The sequence below is a fragment of the Mchenga conophoros genome, linkage group LG8 (genome assembly GCF_057382185.1).
Source record: "Mchenga conophoros isolate Kocher_MC1m ecotype Shallow Benthic linkage group LG8, M_conophoros_male_GT1.1, whole genome shotgun sequence".
NCBI lineage: Eukaryota > Metazoa > Chordata > Actinopteri > Cichliformes > Cichlidae > Mchenga > Mchenga conophoros.
In genome coordinates, this window is record NC_140533.1 from 3,335,849 (window position 1) to 3,358,385 (window position 22,537).

The following is a 22,537-nucleotide window of genomic DNA, read 5'->3' on the forward strand; positions in this document are numbered from 1 at the left end:
CATTGCCAGTTATCGCAAACACTTTATTGCAGTTGTTGCTGCTAAGGGTGGCGATCCTTGGTAATCAGGTGGTAATCGGGCCTGGGTGAAGCTACAGAAGCTTCCTGAAGATATGACATACCACAGGTAATTTATTTTATAACTGGGCAAGTGATCACTTTGTCCACACAGGGCCATGTAGGCTTGGATCCCCCTCCCCCCTTTTCACCTTAATAATAAATACCTTCATTTAGAAATTGTATTTTGTGTTTACTTGTGTTATCTTTGACTAATATTAAAATTTGTTTGATTATCTGAAACATTAAAATGTGACAAACATACAAATAGATAGGAAATCAGGAAGAGGCAAATACTTTTTCACACCATTGTAGTTGTTAAGACTTTTGGAGTCTAGACCAGGTTTTTTTAAGAATGGGGATGTTAGAGACTGTCTTGAGGGACACGGGGACAGCAGCAGTGTAAAATGATGTATGGCAGTTATAATTGGATACGGGGTAGGAATGGAGTCTTTGACCAAGGCAGTTGGAAGGGGGTCCAGTGAACACGCAGAAGTTTTGGACATCATGAGTTTGGTGATGTTTTCCACTTAAGATAGCTGAAAGAATGATAACCTTGAAGAATTCAGTTGTAGGATATGTTTGTTTTGTTGGAGAAGTCCAGGAATGCTGTGCACTGTGTCGTGGAAGTATGATGAGAAGTGGTTTCTGCAGGCTTGATTTTGTTAAGAGTGTTAAGAGTGGAGCAGCCACAGGATAAATTATCATTGTAGTGATGTAGCAGGTCAGCAGTGAGGATAATATGAATGGGTAATAAACCAATGAGGGGATTAACACTTGAGATTCCAAAAGGACATGACAGCTGTAGGTGATATTTTGATAATGTCAAACAATACAAGCTTGTGATCTGAGATGGGAAACACCACAGCATTAAAATTAGAAGGTGTAACTCCAGAACAGCAGACTAAATGCAGGATGGGAGTCTTAAATTATTATGATTATTATGAATTTTACAATTATCAAACTATTTCGTTTTCACTTGCAAGTAAAAACAAAATAAATTGATTAGTAGTTTTAGCGTGATCAAGGGATTTAGTACAAGAATGCAAAAATAATACTGCTTTACAGACAAATGTGATGATTATAATGATAAGAGTAACATGTTACTTTGAAATTGGTTACAATCAGCAATGCTTTTATTGAAGTATTACAAAGAAACAAGATAACCTTGCACAAGAGCAGTTTTGTTGTTTGTGACCATCATATCAGCATGAGACAAATGTTTCTGGCTGTCTTCGGAGGAGGCTGGTGAGTTACTGATTTTGAAGAGCACACAATTTTAAATTCTGCATTTCTATGTTAGCTCATGCAGTGAGTGTTGCTTTGTACACTTCTTCATCAAACTTTCGAAGAACTTGATGTGACATACTGCTACTGCACACTGTATAATGTTGGATGTAATATGGATAAAAAAAGGACACGACTTATTAACAGCTTTTGCATATGCTGCAATTTTCAGGAGCGACTTCCTCAGTTTACCATTTCAAGCTATTGAGTGCAGCTTAGCAGGAGTGAAGCCAAAAGGTAAAGCTCTCATCTTAACAATGACTGTCTTTCTCTCTCTCTCTCACTTGCTCATTTACTCACTGTCTCTTACCCTTTCACTCCCTGTTCCTCTCTCTTACACACTCTTGCTCCTCTCTCTTAATCTGGGCAGACACTGTGTGATTTTTTTCAGTTGCGTTATTCAGCTTCTGCTCAAACTGCATGATTGACTCGCAGGGGTTAGAAGTTTGTAGGTCACGATGCAGGGTCACACTATATGACCCGATGCTCTGATGCGACCTGAGTGCTCAGACTGTGCCTCCATAACATGAAGGTTATAATAGAAAATCTGTCGCTCTCACTCTCTCTCTCTGTCTTTCAGTCACACAGACACACCACCACCATCAACTTTGCTAAATTGCTAATGAAAAACGTTGATCAGGCAGCTGTGATTGAGCAGCAATGTCCATCCAATTATTTTCACGGATGTTGTGGTCGTGATAATTTTGTGAGGCCACATCGAAAAGGCTGGGATGAGCCAAAGTTCTACAAGTTGTGCCTCCATCACTTGTGTCCAGATCACACGCTGCACAGCCGTGCTGCTCCATCTTTTCACTTTCATTTCTGTGTTTGCGCGTGCGCAGTGTGAGAGGCTGCGGTGACACCCTCACGACGGCTGACAGGATTTCAAACAGGTTTGATTTTCTTACGACCAAGCGATTGATGATCGGGAGCTGCTCCTGAGGTGTTAATCGCTTCTCGTTACCCCATGTATACTACATGACACACGATGAAGGCGAAACTCGGACCAATCACCAAAACGGTCGCACGACTGAAAAATCGGCTCAAAATGAGCCAAAAATCGCACAGTGTATGCCCAGCATTACATACACACTCTTTCCCAAACGCACACACACACATATACTTATACACACTTTGTCACACACTTGCTGGTACATGAGGACATAAGGGCACTTTTATGGCCACTGCTTACCTCCTGTCACGCTGTGTCATATCACATCAACTGGCATTACCATTTTGGCCATTTCTTTCGTCTGGTCGTGTATTGTATATCACAACACATGATGTGTTGCGATATAGCCAAAAAATATGTTTTATTTTAACCATTTTTTAACCATCAGTTGCACACAGAGGTTTTTCACAAATGACAATATTCTCACAGTCTTTCTGTGGTCAACACTAACCCTTTAACAAAAAAAAGAAAGCAAAAGTCAAATTTAAAACAATTGTAATTAAAAAGGTGTTCTCTGTGCTTATAACATATAAAAACTGTAAAATGTGATGACCTACAGAAACAAAAGTGTAGTTAGTGTCTATAAAAACCATTGACCAAAAACTGTCACAGGTATCAGAGCATCTCAGAACTATTGTCTCTATATGTGCTAAGAAGTTTAAACAGCAAAAAGTGGTAAAATGGAAAACGGTTCCAAGTTCAGACAGTGCCTTCAAAAAAAACGGAACAAGAACAGTCATATCACAGGTATTAGAGCATCTCAAAACCATCTAAATAATGATCGCGCTACCTGTTCTAGAATTTAAACAACAAAACACACCACGCAAAGCGGTAAAAAAATTCACAGAAGCTAACGTATAATCAAGAATTGTGACTTTATTACTCCTGAACAAGAACACTGTCATCTGTGTTTAAGGTGTGTAAGTTCTGTGCCAAAAACACAAGCTCCAGGTTTGAGTGAAGCCATGTGACATGTGACCACATTACCACTAGTACTAAATACCACGTTCCGCATTTAGGTTCGACATCCTCGTTGGGAAATCCAAACCACTGCCAGATGATTGATCCAGTGCTGTTTCTCTTTGGAACCATCTTGTCTGGCTCCTGTTCAGTTACAGTCTCATTTCCTTGCTTGTCTGAGACTCTCACTGTCACCATATTTTTCCCTATTTGGTAGTATATAAACACGCATGCTCAGCGCAGTGTGCCAGGTAGAAAAATTTGTGGTTGGGGGGTGGGATTAGTGATGCATTTATAGCATGTGGGAGAAAAAAAACTGCAGACAGCTTATTATTACCATGGCAGTTTATACTCGATGGTTACAGTAGAGCCATTTTAACCATCATAATTGAAAAAACTACATTTGCTATATCACTCAGACTCATCTTACTGGGGAACATAAATAAAACTGACTGTGCGATGATGTTACGGTGGCACAATCAATGCAGAGGATATACTGACGCCCTTAGGTCTTTTAGTATTCTGCAGTGCATTATTCTTGAATTCTTGATTATTTCAGTTTCTTTCCTCCACCAACTTGTCATGCAGGAGGGGTTTGGACTGAGGAAGCCCTGGATCAGTTTGAGAGGCTGACATATTGTGCCTCTTGGAGACCCCTGCAGGCCAAACTGTGCAGCTACTCTCACTCGGAAATCTCCTCATGGCCCAGTGTCAAGCTCTATGACAACAGTGAGGGCAAGGTTAGATAGGATTTTATTTCTTAATAATAAGACTTTAATAAGCCTGTGTTTGGTTTGTCCTTTACCCTGTCTCCTCTTTCCATGTGCATATCATGTAAAAAAGGCTGTGAATGTTGGAGAGGAGCTTATACGATTGGGCTATGCCGTTATCTTCCATGAAGATTTGAATGGAAAAAAAGAGGGCTGCAATCTTGGCTGTCTGCAGATGATGCTGGTAAGTTACTCATTCTGCTTTTCGTGTCTTCCAGCGTCTCTTACTTCTTCCTGGACAAAAATAGGGTATCAATATACTTAATCTTGAACAGGACGTCTGTAAGCCAGCGGGAAAAAATCCTGGAAAAATCAACACTGAACAGAGAGATAGATCAAAACTGCTGGATGATTGTGGAATTCTCATTTTTGGGAATCCAGACTCCCTCAGTTAACCTCCACTGACTGACAACAACCCTGACTTGCAGCCATGATTTGCAGGTGAGTCATGGCTGCAAGACTGATACCATTTAGTCTTCTAGCTGGCTGGGCCCATTCCACCTGTACCATTTGGACTATTACTACTGGGTAATTCCGGACTAGGCTCCTCATGCATCTCATCAGGATCAAATCCAGATCCTTAGTGCTGCACTGTAGGTTCCTGCAACAGGGACTTCATCTTGGTCTGATGTACCTTTATACTGCACTGTGCCAGTGGTACTGTTGCACAAATTGGATTGAATGTTGAAAATAAGGGTTAACTTCAAATTCTTTGACTCAAATCAGCAACTAAATGCCAGAAGCTTATTGATGGCTATTAAACGAGGTACAACTTGCTAAGAGACAGTTAACCAAATATTAGTGAGAGTGTATGTTTATATTTGACACTATATGTATAATTCTTACCTTTTGCAGATTAGAGAATATCCAAAATGATTTCCAAATGATGGACCCAATTTTTGTTTTTTAATGTCATAAAATATATATGCTGTATGATTATTCCACCCTTGTAAAAAGAACAGCTAAAAGAAATCATCAGTCAAGTCCAGAATTACAATGGCATTCATGCACATGATGAGTTTATATGAACTTCTGTATGTGAAGGAAGACATTAATAAAAGAATAATAAAGAATCTTGCTTCTTATTATTGGTATGCAATTCTAGCATCCTAGTTTTCTTGGGTGTGCTTGTCAGGTATATTAATCTCTGTCCAACTGTATCCGACAAGGTACTCTGTCATTTTTTATTATTATTATTTTAATTTATCTTTATGCCTGAGAGATTAGGTAATCCCCTTACTTCTGTTCTGAAAGTTTGGAGGACTGTTTAACAGCGGCTAATCACTTTTATTCTTCCAACAGGATGATGTAATAGGAGCATCATCAGAGCTCAGTCTTTCCTGTATTAGTTTATCAGGTGAGTTCTGTCATGGAACTGTAGATTTGCCAGTGACTATGTTTAAGCGATCATAAAGTAACCCTCATACCCTGATGTTACTGGGATTGTATGTTGAAGTAAAAATGTTATCTAGGTTTCTAAATACAACAGAATATCCAAGTGATGTCCACATTGGATCAGATACTTGACTTGGGACACTTCTTACACCTACAGAGAGGTAGTGTATGCCCCCATGTGGTGGAAAATTAACAGGAATGCAGTTCTGTTAAATCAACTTTCTAAAGTGTCTCAAGAAGAAATGAACACAACAATATACATTTTGATTATGATCAATTAACTTGACCCTAATACTCCAAATACTTGTATTCAGTGCAATTTGTAGTTTATCTCTAACAAATCAGGAAATGGTAAATGGCCTGCATTTGTATAGCGCTTTTCTAGTCCATAGGACCCCAAAGCGCTTTACACTACATTCAGTCATTCACCCATTCACACACTGGCGATAGCAAGCTACATTGTAGCCACAGCTGCCCTGGGGCGCACTGACAGAGGCGAGGCTGCCGGACACTGGCGCCACCGGGCCCTCTGACCACCACCAGTAGGCAAACACGGGGTTAGTATCTTGCCCAAGGATATTTGGCATGCAGCCAGGGTGCAGCCTGGGATCGAACCGCCGACCTTCTGATTAGTGGCTGACCTGCTCTGCCACCTGAGCTACAGCCACCCTTATGTTAATGTTTCTAGTTGTTTGCTTTGTAACTAGAATTAGCAAAGATCGTGAAAGATTTGTCTTATTTTAGAGAGGAAAATCCTACATGTTCTTATCATAAAGCAGTTTCCTATCTGGGGGAGGTTTAAATCCGTAAGAAAAAGCAATACAGTGAAAATAAAGATAACATAGTGAAACAAAGGAACGGTGTCACTATGACTCTCAGTCAAGCTTTTGTACCATGGTGGATAAACAAAAAGAGTTGAAGCTGCTGTTACAGTCATTGTTAACTTGAGTGTTTCCTTCTTGCACCTCAGAAGCTGCCTCTATATCAGGAAGTGTTGATGATGTTGTGGAGGACGAGTTGCTGTGAGACCAAAGATATTTAAAAAAAACCAAGGTATCTTCTCCCAGTTTGATGTCTGATTCTGAACATTTGCTAGTGAACGCTCTTGTGTGAACCATTATGTCTAAAAATGATTAACTTTTCTTTAGCAGCCCTCAACATCTACTCCTCAGCATCAGCCCTAATGATGATATAGAGCTTTGCCTAACCTAAACTTGATTACATAAACCCTCTTCCTGAAGCCTTACCTACTTGATGAGTGTGCCACAGTTCTTCCAGCCATTATCCATTTGTTGTTGTTACTTCAGCAAATAATTCTTTGTTTTTTGTTTAATGTTTTGTTCTGCTTTGCTAAATTTTGTGTTCAAGGAATAGGGAAAGGAATAAATCTAGAATGCCAGTATTATTACTGAAAAGCACTGTGATTGGAATTACTGGAGCAAAGTTCAGTTGGTTTGTGGTTAATATTGTTTAGTTTCTTGCTATACTTGTATGTATATCAAAAAAAACTATGCCCATTATCAGGCTTAAGTGAATATATTTTGGAAGTTAAAAGCTAAAGTGTTGTTGAATGTGGTTCTCAGATTTTGTTCAGTGTGAACATATTACATCTACTGTAGAAATCTTTCACAAGAAAGATTGTCTTTGAAAATGTAATAATGTCACTATATCCTAATAAAATATTTATTTTACTTCACATGTAATACTTGTGTATTTTATTTTGAAGTTCTTTTTATATGGAAAAATTTCAAATGAAAGTCAGGAGCTAGTTATAAACAAAACAAAACCATTGAAATTACTGTAACGTTACTGTACTTACACCGACTAATAATCTGTAGTTGTTCTGAAGGCCCCTTTCATTCAGTTACTCTGCGAAGTCTATTTTGTGTCTGCATCGGTCGATGACCTCCATTGCAGATCCACCAATCACACGAAAGTAGGTTACGGTCGCTCATGCGCAGAGGCTGCAGAGTAATTTGTTGATATCCTGCTTGGTAGTATTTAGACTAAAATTCAAAGCTAGGTTATACCCCAGGTGAGGGGATTTGTTTGAATTAGGAAGTGCAGGTAACTGGAAGAGCATCTATATGAAGGGCTGATGGAAAACGCAAGGGATTTGGTGAGTTGGTTTGAAACATTTTTGGGCCGCGAGCCTCCGTTTCCAGTGGATTGTTCAGGCTAGTACGCCTCCTTTGTTGTTATCTGTTTACGATAGCCAGCTAGTGGCTCACCCATCTACACATAATACTAAAGCTCTTTCTTTCGTCTCTTTCTCTCTCTGAAAAAAAACAAGTAGAGTTTTCTTACAAGTCTAACTATTGCAACTATATAATAGACGAACGTAAAAAGGCTTTGCTCTGAAAAAAAAAAAAACCCTGGAGAAACAGGTTCTGCTAGCTAGCTATGCTAGTGCTGTTTAGCTTTAGGAGGTGTTTGTAATAAGGCCGTCCCTTGTTTTAGTTTCGGTATTAGTTTACTTTTTAATATATATGTATGCAAAATGTAGCTTACGAAGGATGTCTTTGGAAATGGGTGTCTTGATAGATAGATAGATAGATAGATAGATAGATAGATATATATATATATATATATATATATATATATATATATATATATATATATATATATATATTTTTTAAGTTAAACAGTTGTGCGTAGTGTAATGTTTGAGCTGAGATGCTGTGAAGAGGAAGTAAACTAGCTTTGACAACATGTACGCATTGTTCCGGATCCTGTGATCAGACTTCCATATTTTCACGTAGAATTTATTTATTTAGATGTTTGGGCGTTTCGAACAAAGTCATGCTGACTCAGATATGGTTCGCTGATATTTTCCTACCTGAATCTAAATGATGCATTAATGATGAAAGGCGAACTGTAAAACTGCATCTTTCAACTAAAATAAGTTCAGCTTCACTTCAATACTAAAATTTAGCTTAGGGACTTGATTTTTGTTGACATTTGTCTAAAACATCTTACAAATGCTCAAAAAAGGAAATAATATTGATTACAAAAATAATAAAAATGTGAACTAAAAAGATTTGAATCTTTATTTTCTTCTGGTCCATTATTATATTTTGCATCAACCTTGCAATCAAACTATTTCTTTTGCAACTATTGCAGACTGTGTCTGCTCCCCCATTCTTCCCCTTTCTACCTCCCAAGAATGCCTTAGAGCAATATTCCCTTTCTAGCCTCCTCACAGAAGTTGTTGTTTTAAGTATCTTCGTTTTTTTGTATTGATTCGCACAGAGATTGAGATTAACAGTAATAAGAATTATTTTAAGGCACTATTATTGCTGTGCTTTTACCATTAATTATATGTTCAAAGAAAAGGTTAATTTTATTAATATTAAAAACCATGGTATATTTAATTTGAATAAGAGCGCCGCTGTTAAAAAATAAATAAATAAATAAACTGGGCATCTCTTCTGCACTAAAGACAAATTTTTGGCTAGTTTGTGTGGCTAAACTCCAGAACCACAGAACAAGGACATTTGTAAGGAGCCGTTAAAATAAAGTGCAATAGCTCAAAAGAATTATTTTTCTTTTATTGAGTTTTACTAAAGTAAAATAACTCAAAAGGAATGGAGTAAAATAAAATGATTTGAATGAAATATGTTTTTCTGAACAGTTACCTTCTCTTAGACCAGGGGTGTCAAACTCAAATACACAGTGGGCCAAAATTCAAAACTGGAACAAGGTCGCGGGCTAACGTTAATATTTATTGAAAAAAAAAAAATCTTCCTCCAGATTTAAGAATGAATCTCTTCTTATGGACTCAAACAAGTTTTGCTGAAAAACTGAATATGGAACAAGCAAAGCTTAATACTAAAGAATATATATATTAGCTGTATAATACCAGTAGGCCAGCTCTAATAATAATTTGGTATGGCTTTGCGGGCCAAATGTAATTAGGCTGCGGGCCAAATTAGGCCCACGGGCCAGAGTTTGACTCCTATGTCTTAGACCAATTTCACTGCTTTCTCCATGACCAATGCCAAAGTAAACGTGTTACATTATACGGAGAAATGGAGAGGAGAACCTCCTGAGCTACAGACACCCCTAAAAGCATCCATATGAATTCATTCAGTGTTTCTCTGTTGTGTCCTCTGTAAAGGCTGAGCGTACCCCACGTTCAGATCGTAAGCGACGAGACTCATTCGGGATGTTTGATGGCTATGACAGCTGCAGCGAGGAGTCCACCAGCAGCTCTAGCTCAGACGACAGTGAGGATGAGGTGGTACCCTCTATACCTGCTAGTCTGCCCATCATCAAGAACAATGGACAAGTCTACACCTACCCTGATGGAAAGGCTGGAATGGGTCAGTACATGAGGCTTATTTTTTGTGTGTATTGCTTAAATAATAATCTGTGAGTGAACAATAATAGTGTTTACGTTTAGCTGCTGTGGCTCAGGAAGTAGAACGATTATTAGTTTGATTCTCAGCTCCTCAACATTCATATGTGCAAATATCCTTGGCCAAGATATTGAATTACCTAAACAGAGTGAATGAGGAAAGAAGCTTTTAGTATTCAGAGTAGAAAGGCGCTATATAAAAACCAGTCTATTTACCACGTACAGAGCAAAAATTGCAATTGTGTCAATTTCCAAATACTTATGGGGATAACTATAAATGCCATTTACCATTTGTAGACTGCTGATCTATTTCGGTTTGTTTTCACAGCCACCTGTGAGATGTGTGGGATGGTCGGTGTACGAGATGCTTTTTACTCCAAAACCAAGCGTTTCTGCAGTGTGTCCTGTTCTAGGAGTTATTCCTCAAATTCTAAAAAAGCTAGCATCTTGGCAAGACTCCAGGTAAATGCATTATCTTTGATAAACAAGTATAGTAGTTTCATAATTTTGTATTATGTAAATATTAACATCTGCTTTGGTTTTTACAAGGGCAAACCACCAACAAAAAAGGCTAAAGTCTTACAGAAACAGCCTCTCATGGCAAAGTTGGCAGCTTATGCCCAGTACCAAGCAAGTCAACAGAACCAGGCCAAACTGAAAGCGGGTAGGCTATGAAAAAGCAATCATGATGGGGCTCATATTTCTGCTCTTTTTGATGTACACAAGCAACAAACTAATTGTTGTTTCCGTCAGTGGTCGCTGGAGAGAGTTTTGACTGGGGGCAGTATATCTGTAGCAGTAACACGGTGGGGGCTCCTGTCAGCTGTTTCAAGCATGTAAGTAGCTGGAGCTGAGAATATGGTCACCACTGATATGATACTATGATTATCATAGCTGATAACTTCTGTGCCTCAGGCCCCCATGGGAACATGTTGGGGAGATATTGAAGTAGGTGTGAGGATTGAAGTGCCCAACTCTGATACCAACTTCTCCACCAAGGTGTACTGGATAGCAGAAATCATAAAGCTAGCAGGTAAACACTACAAGTAATTAAGGTAAAATCTCTCACACAACCCTTGGGGTGTTTTTAATTGTGTTTGTGTCTTTTCATTTTTGTGAACTCTGTTAGGAGTAAGTGTTAATGCTGAATAAGTACATCACGACATAGCAAATGTATGCAAAGTCCAATGTAAAAGTCACACTGAACATTTGAACAGTTAGTTTCGCTATTTCCACAACAAGTAGTTGTTGTTGATGAGACAGTGAACCACAAGAGAGGCATTTGGCTTTACATAAAAGAGAACTTGCAGCTGCTAGTTGACTCAGAATCGGTGTAGTAAGGTTGGGTGATTGGACGAATTTATCAACGATCAACGATAGGCTGAGCCTTTCGCCAATCGTTTTTACAAGAGCAATTTATTTATTTGCCCGTTAGTAAGTTTGCTAATAATGTTGGTTGAAGCTAAGAGAAAAAGTCAACAAAAACAATAATAGCGCTGTTTTAACGGCACCCTCCTCAGTGTGCCCCCAAATGCAGCGATCAATTTACACAAAGTCATAACAGAAAGAAAGAAAGACAGTATCCTATGTTCAGTAAAAAACAAAAACATTTTATTTAAATAAAAAAATACAATGTTGGGCAGGGAAACAAAGAAAAAATGGTTTCTTTTTTCCACTTTAACCGTGTTTACTAGGGGTGCAACGATATTCGTATCGATATTGAATTGTTCAATACAGTGCTTTCGGTTCGGTACGCATATGTATCGAACAATACAACATTTGTAATTTATTTTATCAACTTTCCTTCTGACGATGCTGTCTGTGTTGAGCGCTCAGTGAATCTGCGTTCGACTACTCCGCCTAGGCTGCACTGTCGAGCGCAGATCCACTGAGCGCTCAACACAGACAGCATAGTCAGAAGGAAGAGCGCAGGGCAAGCTAGCAAGACAGAAGTTCAGCTCTCCTTGCAACATGGACCTCCCCCACTCTCATTCAGATCTGGCGTTTGGAAATATTTTGGTTTTCATGTGACGTATGACCCTGAAGGTAAGCGCGTCATGGACTAAAGTAAAACAGTATGTTGGATGTGCCATGCAATGCTCAATTACATGGGTGGGAACTAGTGTGTTAGCGCAGTTAGCTGGCCATCTAGCCCCATGCACGGGGCGATCAGCGGTAGCTCGTTAACGGAGATTTGCCGTGTTGTGGCGTTAAGGTCATTTCAACGAGATTAACCTGAAAGCACTAGTGGGAACACAACGAATATGACTGCACATTTACGCCGACATCATCCTAGTGCAAAGACAAAAACAACAAGCATGCTACTAACTTTAGCCGAGTCATTTAGACAGCTGTTAGCACATGATTCTCCTTATGCTGCTGAGAATATAGCCCAGAAGAAGCGGATAGTATAGCTTTTATTTTGGAAAGAGACATTTCTCTGTAATAAACTCTCTTTTCCAAAGATGAGTGATTCCTCAATCAGATACAGGGCTCGCAAAATCGCTAGCCCGATGTCCTGGGGCTAGCGATTTTTTTCAGACGGGCTACCCTGCCCGTCGGGCTATTGTAGGAAGGAAAAATATATGTCAATGCTTTTGCATTCTTTCAGAAATGTAGCTGGGTAATTATGTCATTGGCATCGGTGAGCCACTGTCAATATGTGACATATTGAAATCGCGTTTGAATTTGTGCTTGTTTTTTTGCTTTCACTTTGCAATCGTGCTAACTGTGTATAGAGAGCGACAGCACTGATCTGTGAGTGATGATAATTTGTGCACCAATTCCTCTGACATCGTCTTATTAATCGTTAGCTTACTATGCAAACATGACAAGTGAAATCTCCCGCAGCTTAAACATGTGAGAGGTTGATCGCGCAGAGAATCGCTGAGCTTATGTGAGTGCGTGTGTAAAAGCAGCAGGATATATATTTCAGTTCTGCTGAGCCAAATAAGACAGGTCAGGGTGAAGAAGTGACAGCCAAAGAAAAGCTTACCACAAAACGGAGAAGTTATGACAAATCAGACTATAAGGCAAAAAGAAAGTGCAGCTTTATGGTTTCATGGACAAAAGAATTTCTGTGGCTGCAATATGACAAGCGAAATAACCAGGGCTGCACATAAGTGGTCCGCAGGTGCGCATTCGCTGTCAAAATAAAAAACACGCACAAGGGTTAGGGTTAAATTCAAAAACTGTACTTTTGAGTTAAAATATATATTTATAATTTTAATAAATGACAAATTAAAAAGGCATGAACATTTTTTTTGTATTGAAAAAATATCGAACCGTGACACCAAAGTATCGAACCGAACCGAACCGTGAATTTTGTGTATCGTTGCACCCCTAGTGTTTACAGGCTCTTCCAATGTTTATCTGTCTTACACACTCGACCAAACAACAAGATACAAAACGTATGTTAAAAAATGTTTCTTCCAGCGAACATAAAAAAAATCTTTGACGTAAAGTTGTCTTTTGTGCGATTTGGTGCCTCTCAAATAAACAAATGACTAATCAAGAACGTACCTATATTAATACTGAAACAAACAAGAAAAGAAAGTGAAATATTCCCTCCAAAAAACGTATAAATTCAAAAAGTCACCTGTGCAAATATATCACCTATCGTCATTTATTGGACTGACGAATGCCGGTTGGAAAAATCCTACATATCGCCCAACCTTGTAAAGTTGTAGCCTTAAGTTTTTCTAGGTCTTAATACTACACACTGACATGCTGCAAGAATAGTTGTATTTATTTTTTTTTAAATTACAGTACTAAAATAGTTTAAAAATTCATTCTCAATTGAGCCAATATCATCCTCATTAGTCAGTCCCATATCTGTCAAGGTTTATTGCTTTGTCCTGGCAGCAATTGTGTTGATGACAATACTGACAACAAACCTACACATAGATGAAAGTACCAGATGTATCCCTCTACCTGAGCTAATAAAAGTCTGTATTTGATTTTTAAGTTTTACCATAAACAAAGAAATAAGCAACAAACCCCTTCTCCCATTCCACATGTGACAGTCCACATCCCAACAAATAAAATGTGCAAGTTGACATCAGAGGGGGAAAAAACCTTAAAAATAAGATGTTTACATTCATTGGTATGTTTAGCTGTCACATGTATTTATCATCTATGTGTAAAGTACAGGACAATCTGATTTCCATTCCTTCACTAAGGCTTCACTTCAGACATCTTTGTTATGAGCTGTTAAAGAAATTCAGCACTGAAACAGAAGTGATTTTCTGAGATTGTTTAGAAAGAAACCTTTGGAAGGGAATCGATACAGTATAAATAGTTTTCTCACCAACAGTGAGGAGAAATAACACATTATTTATACCCAGTGTTGGGTAAGTTACTTTAAGTTAGTAACTTAGTTACATTACTAGTTACTTCTATCAAAAGTAACTCAGTTACTTCAAGTTACTCGTTACTTTCAGAGTAACTAGTTACTAGGGAAAGTAACTTTGGTTTTACTCAAAATTCTCTTGTTAATGTGTTGCTTCCGTAACCCAGCAAGATTGTCAGTCTTCTAGCTTGCTTACTTGCCACAAGTGCACTGTGCCACCTACCAATAGAAAGGAAAAAATAATGTGCACATTTCCACGAGAGAAATCCCACGCCTGATTCTATCCTAGCCTGCTTTTTACATCCAACACAAAAACTGCAGTCGTGGTGCTTTCGATTGTACTCAGAACTCGGAAATTCTGCCTTCTGAATAGGAAGATGTAGGTAACACCAGACTGCAGATGAGCTGCATACAGAGCTGGACTGGGACAAAAAAATCGTCCCGGGCATTATAGGAAAAATCATAAAGCCTTTGAATGAAAATAAACACTGTTGTGACAGTGATGTACACTGTTCTGATGGTATACATGCATCAATCTATCAATTGTTTGTTGTAAGACTCAGATAATTATTTTTTTTAAAGGGAGACATTTTAAATGAGAATAAGAAAGTATTTCCTTGTGCCCCCCTTTCCCTTTTAATGCTCTACCTGGCCCCCTGGCAACACTTTGCTAGACCCGCCCCTGTACAGTTACCAGCTGTCAGCTACTTAGAAAAGGATCCTGGTGTTATTTGTCTCTCAGAAACAGTTCATTTATTAAGTATTAATAAATAAGCGCTTTTCACAGCGCTTATTTATTAAGCGCTGTGAAAAGCACTTAATAAATAAAGTTTACTTACTTACTTACTAGTTTACTTCATAACTTCCCTTCAACTCATTCATGTTAAGTAAAAGGTAAACCTGTTTCTCCATCACAGCTCTGATGATTCAGTAAGGACATCTCCTGGTTTCATCTTCATGTTTCCCTCTCACCACATATCCAAACCGACATCATGACCAGCAGCTTTACAGCTGTGGCTCCAGCAAACATCAGCTGATACTAGAAAGTAATTTTAAATAAATTCTAACAACAGCTGATCAAGCTTAAATGTGCTGCTGTTGTTTAGCGCGACATCCGCTGGTTTCCTCTTTCTGGCGCAAAGTGGGCGATAAATAAACACGAGAGAAAAGCCGATCAGCTGATCATTGATCAGTTTCATGATTGAAGTAGCAACAGGAGAGAGAGGGGAGAAGAGGCAGCTGTGCAGCAAAGACACAGAATAACTCCAGCTTTGTGTCTTTTTCATTGTAGCTGAAGTCCGGGACAAACTGTGTTCCTTTTCACCTCAATACGAAATGTGTAATATTTTCTCTGAATACGAGACGATTCCGTTTTTTACGGGACGGTTGGCAACTCTAATAATTAACCTTATGAACAAAATAAAGTTCAACATCAGTAACATAGCACCACCCAGCTGTATAGAAACTCCGTCATGCTAGCTAGCATGCAGTACGAAAAAGTCAGCATAACAAAAATAAACTCCACCTAAACTTGGTTTATATCTGACCCAGATGGACTGCAGGTCATAACTTCTTACCTGAAGTTCAGTTCACCTGACACTCTCGGACCAGCGGCCGCTTCGGGTCTCTCCTCTTGCCTCCCTTTTCCTTCATCCACCTGCTGGCCTCCACCACTTGCTAATGTTATTGAATCTGTGGAAGCTCCGCGATAGCCACCACACGAAGTAACGAATAACGAGCCTATTTAAATTCCAGTAACGAGTAACGCGTTCCCGGTTTTGGCATAATAACTAGTTACTGTGCTCGTTACCACAATAATAACGTAGTTACTGTAACGCGTTACTTAATAACGCGTTAGTCCCAACACTGTTTATACCACATGTGAATACGGTCTTTGTATCAAATTTTTTTTCTCCAACTAGTCAAGAAGCTGAATATAGAATAAGCAAACTGACCGCGGATAGTGGTCAATTTTTCAATCTACTGTTTCTGATGTCAAGAATTAGTGCGCACATTAACAGTGTTTCCTCTTGTTCTTCAGGGTTCAAGGCTCTCCTGCGTTATGAGGGCTTTGACAGTGACACAAGTAAAGACTTCTGGTGTAACCTCTGCATACCTGAAGTTCGCCCTGTGGGATGGTGTGCTTCAAGTGGCAAACCCCTCGTACCTCCAAAAAGTGAGTGTTTTGACAAACAAATCACTTAAGTTTTCTTTAGCACTATGGTTAATTATTGCTGCTCTCTACAGGCATACAACATAAGTACTCTAACTGGAAAACGTTTCTTGTGAAGCGCCTCACTGGAGCTAAAACACTGCCACCTAACTTTAATGATATGGTAAGGCATCAGCCCAGTATTGTAAAGCTGCATTTTATATATTTATTTTATTTTTAAGTGTTCTTGCTGAACCTAAAATTACAATAAAACATTGTTGTTGTTGTTTCTGTTCATCCTTGGCTGTTAAATTTCATCTTGGTTTAGTAAACCTGTCACTCATTTTTCACTGAAGGTACAGCAAAACATGCAATTTCCCTTTAAGAAGCTAATGCGAGTTGAGGTGGTTGATAAGAACTATCTCAGCCGGACACGGGTGGCGCTGGTAGAGCAAGTGATTGGAGGTCGCCTGAGGTTGGTCTATGAGGAGAGCCAGGGTGGAGCTGATGACTTCTGGTGCCACATGTATAGCCCTCTTATCCATAATATAGGCTGGTCAAGAAGCATTGGACACCGCTTCAAACGATCTGGTAGGCACACTCACTTTGTAAGGAGTCTGAGGAATCAAAACTTGTGAATTTTGAAAATTGTTATAGTTGATCAAGTAACAGTCCGGTGTGAATGTGGGTCACGTGTGTCAATATTTACTTGAAATCTTCATTGACACACGTGACTACAACAATGCCCACTTTATGTGTAACCAGTCATTTTCATGTATTCATATTCTAGATATAACAAGGAAATTAGATGGTCAAGTCGATGCTCCTCCACAGCTCTTCCAGAAGGTAAGACTTGGCAAAAGAACAGAATATATTTCATCCTTATTATCCCACATGTGAACCACCACTAAAAGTCCCTGTTCCCTTGCAAGCTTCCCCCTTTGAAAAGCAGATTTCACACTTCAGCTAGGAAGATTTTCAACACACAGACGTGATGTACTGTATGTGTGTGTACATGCATGATGAGTATTCAGCCAGGCATAACAGTGCTACGACTGGTTTGGATTTATATTTAAAAAATTAAAGCACTCCTTTCATCAAAATGAATAAATACAGGATTAATGAATCTTTAAACTCCACTTAAATTCAAATCCAAGTGGGGAATAAGACCTGAAAACATCTTTTTCTTTACTTTAATGTCCCCTTTAATGAACTGGATTTTTTTTTGGCATCAAAAAAGCAAGTTTAAAACATTATTTGTTAACCAATATTTTGAAAGAAAGCTCGCAATCAAATAATACTGTGTTGCTTTTAACTGAAATGGCACAAATAAGGCTTTAAACGTTACTAAATACTTATTTATTGTCTGAGACTTTAAACATGTCCCCATAGTGTCTACTTTTCTACTCCTTGATCCTGGAGGCACAAACCTTTACAGGTGCATTCCCAAGTCAATCCTATTATAAAATGTTGCAGTTTCAATGTGAGTTGTCAATTCCAAACATAACAAACATTGAAAGTTATAACCCTTTATGGTATATAGTTTTGTTTTTTATTTTTAGAAAAAAAACTTTAACCTAATTTTTTAAGTGCTTGGGGGTCCCTGTTAATATAATAAGAAATATGTCTCTTCCACTCTCGAGCAAAATTTGTTTTGTTGCCTCGTGGTAGCCCTGTGTTATAAGGGTACCAAAATTTAAGTTTCATACTTATGTAGTAGATTCGGTGGGAAAGAGCTATTTATTCAAAATGTTATTGTGTAGTTTAACAAATATGAAGTTAATCCTCATAAAAGCATTTAATCCAACAGTGGTGTTCTGTGCTCTTGCTCATACATGCATGGATTTGTCTGTCTGTTTCTGTGTGTCTGATGTTGACTACTCCATTTGGAACTTCGTAAAATGGAGATGGATACTACATTTCTGTCATTTGACTTTTCAATTATCATTTCATCCTGGTGCATGACATTGGCACACAGTCCTTTTCAAGCTCCAGAAACGTTTGTGTACACAGATCATTTACATACACAAACTGTTGCTTAACCATGAACATCACATATGTATCACCCTTAATTGAATTAGAATAGCATATATATATATATATATATATATATATATATATATATATATATATATATATATATGAATGATGGCCCCAACTGACCGAGTGCTCAGTGAATACCTCAGGCAGCAGAAACCCAAGAAAGAGGAGGGAGACGAGGAACCATCATGGAAGGACAGGCCCCTGCACTAATCATGGCAGAACAAGCTCTGAGTACAAGATCCATAGAGGCTGGGGTCTATCACACCAGGCAAGACCCCAGGTGCAGGCTGTGTAAAGATGCCCCAGAGACAATCCAGCACATAACAGCAGGGTGCAAGATGCTAGCAGGCAAGGCATACATGGAACGCCATAACCAAGTGGCCGGCATAGTGTACAGGAACATCTGTGCCGAGTATAACCTAGAAGTCCCGAGGTCAAAATGGGAGATGCCCCCAAGGGTGGTGGAGAATGACCGAGCTAAGATCCTGTGGGACTTCCAGATACAGACGGACAAAATGGTGGTGGCTAACCAACCGGACATAGTGGTGGTAGACAAACAGAAGAAGACGGCCGTAGTGATCGATGTAGCGGTTCCGAATGACAGCAATATCAGGAAGAAGGAACACGAGAAGCTGGAGAAATACCAAGGGCTCAGAGAAGAGCTCGAGAGGATGTGGAGGGTGAAGGTAACGGTGGTCCCCGTGGTAATCGGAGCACTAGGTGCGGTGACTCCCAAGCTAGGCGAGTGGCTCCAGCAGATCCTGGGAATAACATCGGAGATCTCTGTCCAGAAGAGCGCAGTCCTGGGAACAGCTAAGATACTGCGCAGGACCCTCAAGCTCCCAGGCCTCTGGTAGAGGACCCGAGCTTGAAGGATAAACCGCCCGCAGGGGCGTGCTGGGTGTTTTTTTTTTTTTTTATATATATATTTATATAACTTATATATGTGTGTGTATATGTATATATGTATATATATATATATATATATATATATATATATATGTGTATATATGTATATATATATATATATATATATATATATATATATATATATATATATATATATATATATATATATATATATATATATATATATATATATATATATACACACACACACATATATATATACACATATATATATATATATATATATATATATGTGTATATATATATGTGTGTGTGTATATATATATATATATATATATATATATATATATATATATATATATATATATATATACATACACACACACAGACAGACAGACAGAGTGGGGGGGTGCAGTTGCAACTATACTAAATAAGGTTATAATAAATACAGTTTAAAGAGGTAGGGATGTTGGTTGCATTGAAGTATAAATAGAAATACGGTTTATAAATAAGACTGGAGGAGCCACGGATTGAATCACCAACCTTCCGATCAGTAGGTGACCTGCTCTACCTCTACCTCCTGAGCTACAGCCACCCCCGTAGCTCAGGAGGTAGTTCAGAGACTCATAACTCATGAAGAAAGCAAGACGAACAGCTTTAACCGGTGTGCTCGGTTGTGTGTGTGCACGTGAACGTGAGTGACTGTGTGTGGATGTGTTTGTGTGACTTCCTGCTGATCACAAAGGGTCATCTCCCCTCCCCCTGTATATGGCTCAACCCCGTTTTAACAGTCTCACCATACACAAGCGCAGGAAGTAAAACATCCTCACTAAATAAGAAAGCAGAACTCTCACATAGGATGTCCCTACAATTAAACACTATAGCTATTGCATCCCCCACATAGATGTAGTCCGGGGAGGAGGACAGAAACTTACAAAACTTACAAATTTAAGTAAAACAATGACAACATTTAACAATTTCAACCTAACAGGCCCGCTTACTGTACCGTCACTCTAATCAAGTTCACTAAGGGGATGACCCTAACTGTCTGCATTCTTTTCATAAATTTTTCTTTCTTATTTTCTTTTCACTTGTCTGCCTTTTATTTTACAGACGAAGGAAGTGGACCAGAGTGGGGACTGGTTCAAAGATGGGATGAAGTTAGAAGCCATTGACCCCCTCAATCTCTCAGCTATATGTGTAGCTACTGTAAGAAAGGTAAGCCAGTTTTGATTTTGCAAAAGTCAGGATGGTGTAAAATGTAAATAAAACAGAATGCAATGATTTACAAATCTCCTGAACCCTTATTTTATTCACAATAAAACATAGAAAACAGATGTCTGAACTTAAATATTTTACTATTTGATGAAATATATTAGCTCACTTTGAATTTCATGGCAGCAACATGGCAAATTTGGGACAGGGGCAACAAAAGGCTGGTAAAGGAAGTGGTACTAAAAAGAAACGGATTTAGGAAGATTTTGCCACTAACCCTAACCTGATCTTAACAGGTTAAGATGATTATCAGTGTAACCAGTATTTCCAGTATAACCAGTGTTTCTCAGAATTCTCAAGGGGTTCACTAATGCATACACAAATGCAGGTAGGCTATTAAGTAACATTGTGTTGGCTATTAAGAAACGGCAAAGCCAAATGGAAACATGATATAGAAATACTACCATCTTCACTGGGTCAAAAGTCATTTGAAATAGACTTACACAAGGTGGAAAACTGTTTTGTGGTCAAACAAATTGAAATTTGAATATATGTTGATCAATGGTTATGACAATTTGCATATTAATGATAGAAGAAGTCACTTGGTGGATGAGTGATGAAATGTTTCTTCCACTGAAAATACTACGTCCAGATGAACAGAATCAATGTTTCAACACAGTGAATATCTTTGTGATTGCTGTAAAATTAAGGCTATAATTGCACCACTGTTATCTTCAATGTGATGTGCCAATACAGTGGAGAGCAGCTACCTGAACTTTATTTCCACAGAAGTACATTGTCTTGTTATTAAATGTACTTCCTTTCTGTATATGATTCTAGATATAGTAGCACCTCTGAAAAATACAGCCTGAAATCAAAAGTAGTTGACTAGAACTCTCAAACGTGCACCTTAAAACAGATAACTTATAAGCTGCAGAGGAAATGGCATCTAACTAATTTGGCAGATCATCATTTAGCCTGCAAAAGTAGATTATTGCTCTATAACAAAGCCCTCCGTAAAGGTAGAACATCGTACTACTCATCACTGACTAAAGGTAATAAGAATGATGGGTTTCTCTTCAGCACTGTAGCCAGGCTGACCAAAAGTCAGCTCTGTTAAGCCAAGGATTCCTTTATTTATAAAGAAATTCAAGAAGTCATCACTACTTAAGGTTAAAATATCATTAGAGAAAAAATTACTGTTACTGATGTAACTTTGTGTACACCTACTTTCAATACCACTGATAATTTATTTATTTCTCATCCACTATATTAAGTGGTGGTTACGTACCACCAGTATGCTTGGTAGTGGTTCCAAGCAATCCAAGCAGGTTAAAAAATCTAAAGTTATCAAACTGCATGCCACCGAATACCTGGCCAGTAGCATCACTTGATGAGTCATGAGAGCACTCTTGTTAACTAAATCAAAACCTTCATTTTTTTTTTTTTTTTTTAAACCTGTAAACGAGAGAAATGGATACAGAAACAACACCGTGTTCCCAGAGTCTAACGCAGTGCCACAGACCGAGCATTAGCATTCTAGCTTCGAAGTCCACCTTTGTTGTAGTGTTCTTGTCCATTATTAATTATGTGGCAGGACGCGTGGACGTGTTGCTATTGACGACAGTCACGTACATTAGTACTAGTGTTTTGTAATGGGAAACCATCCAAGTTGGGTCGTGGCGATCCGTGGCCAGTTGATCTGGGTTAGGTGCTAATGGAAAAGGGGCTTTACTGCCATCAAATTGTAGCTCCATAGTGTAGTGGTTTATCCTGGTATGATCTCTTGGAGTTTGTCAGGGGGCAGCCAGCATATAAAGTCTGCCAAATCAAATATGTGAAGAGTCACCCCTTATGAACAATGGAGCAGCCAAATGTTTTTGGGGTGTAATTGGTAGGGGTGAGGGGTGAGGAGTGGGGGTTCCTGCTGTAAAATGAAAAAAATGTTTTAAATGGTATATTTTCTCAGTTTAAACCTTCAATCTGTTGTTTTTTGTTTTGTTTTTGTTTTTGTTTTTTTGTCCTCAGGTGTCAAGAGATTATAGATTTATGAGATTTGATTGTGTTCTGTTTCTAGTTGCATCTACATTTTTTTTTCTAAATATTTTTATTGAGTATTTGTGGAT

At 38.5% G+C, this 22,537-nt stretch overlaps 2 protein-coding genes across 9 annotated transcripts in view; both read left to right on the forward strand.

The window, feature by feature from the left end:
- The window catches only part of tdrkh (tudor and KH domain containing), a 34,502-nt gene extending 27,386 nt beyond the window's left edge, over window positions 1–7,116 (forward strand). The window contains exons 9-14 of one of the 7 annotated variants that reach the window (XM_085283634.1): window positions 1,516–1,580; window positions 3,844–3,995; window positions 4,099–4,209; window positions 5,328–5,382; window positions 6,391–6,473; window positions 6,569–7,116. In XM_085283634.1, coding sequence (XP_085139760.1) covers window positions 1,516–1,580; window positions 3,844–3,995; window positions 4,099–4,209; window positions 5,328–5,382; window positions 6,391–6,446 — 439 coding nt within the window. In that variant the 3' untranslated portion in view covers window positions 6,447–6,473; window positions 6,569–7,116. Of the gene's footprint in view, window positions 1–1,515; window positions 1,581–3,843; window positions 3,996–4,098; window positions 4,210–4,300 lie in introns of all 7 variants that reach the window. The other 6 variants (XM_085283635.1, XR_014893548.1, XR_014893549.1 and 3 more) reach the window with 6 other exon arrangements.
- Window positions 7,117–7,346: 230 nt separating this feature from the next.
- The window catches only part of mbtd1 (mbt domain containing 1), a 35,439-nt gene continuing 20,248 nt past the window's right edge, over window positions 7,347–22,537 (forward strand). For both annotated transcript variants that reach the window (XM_085283636.1, XM_085283637.1), the window contains exons 1-11: window positions 7,347–7,539; window positions 9,541–9,745; window positions 10,109–10,242; window positions 10,330–10,444; window positions 10,534–10,616; window positions 10,696–10,813; window positions 16,173–16,307; window positions 16,379–16,467; window positions 16,640–16,874; window positions 17,074–17,129; window positions 20,310–20,414. In XM_085283636.1, the coding sequence (XP_085139762.1) occupies window positions 7,519–7,539; window positions 9,541–9,745; window positions 10,109–10,242; window positions 10,330–10,444; window positions 10,534–10,616; window positions 10,696–10,813; window positions 16,173–16,307; window positions 16,379–16,467; window positions 16,640–16,874; window positions 17,074–17,129; window positions 20,310–20,414 (1,296 nt within the window). In that variant the 5' untranslated portion in view covers window positions 7,347–7,518. The remainder of the gene's footprint in view (window positions 7,540–9,540; window positions 9,746–10,108; window positions 10,243–10,329; window positions 10,445–10,533; window positions 10,617–10,695; window positions 10,814–16,172; window positions 16,308–16,378; window positions 16,468–16,639; window positions 16,875–17,073; window positions 17,130–20,309; window positions 20,415–22,537) is intronic.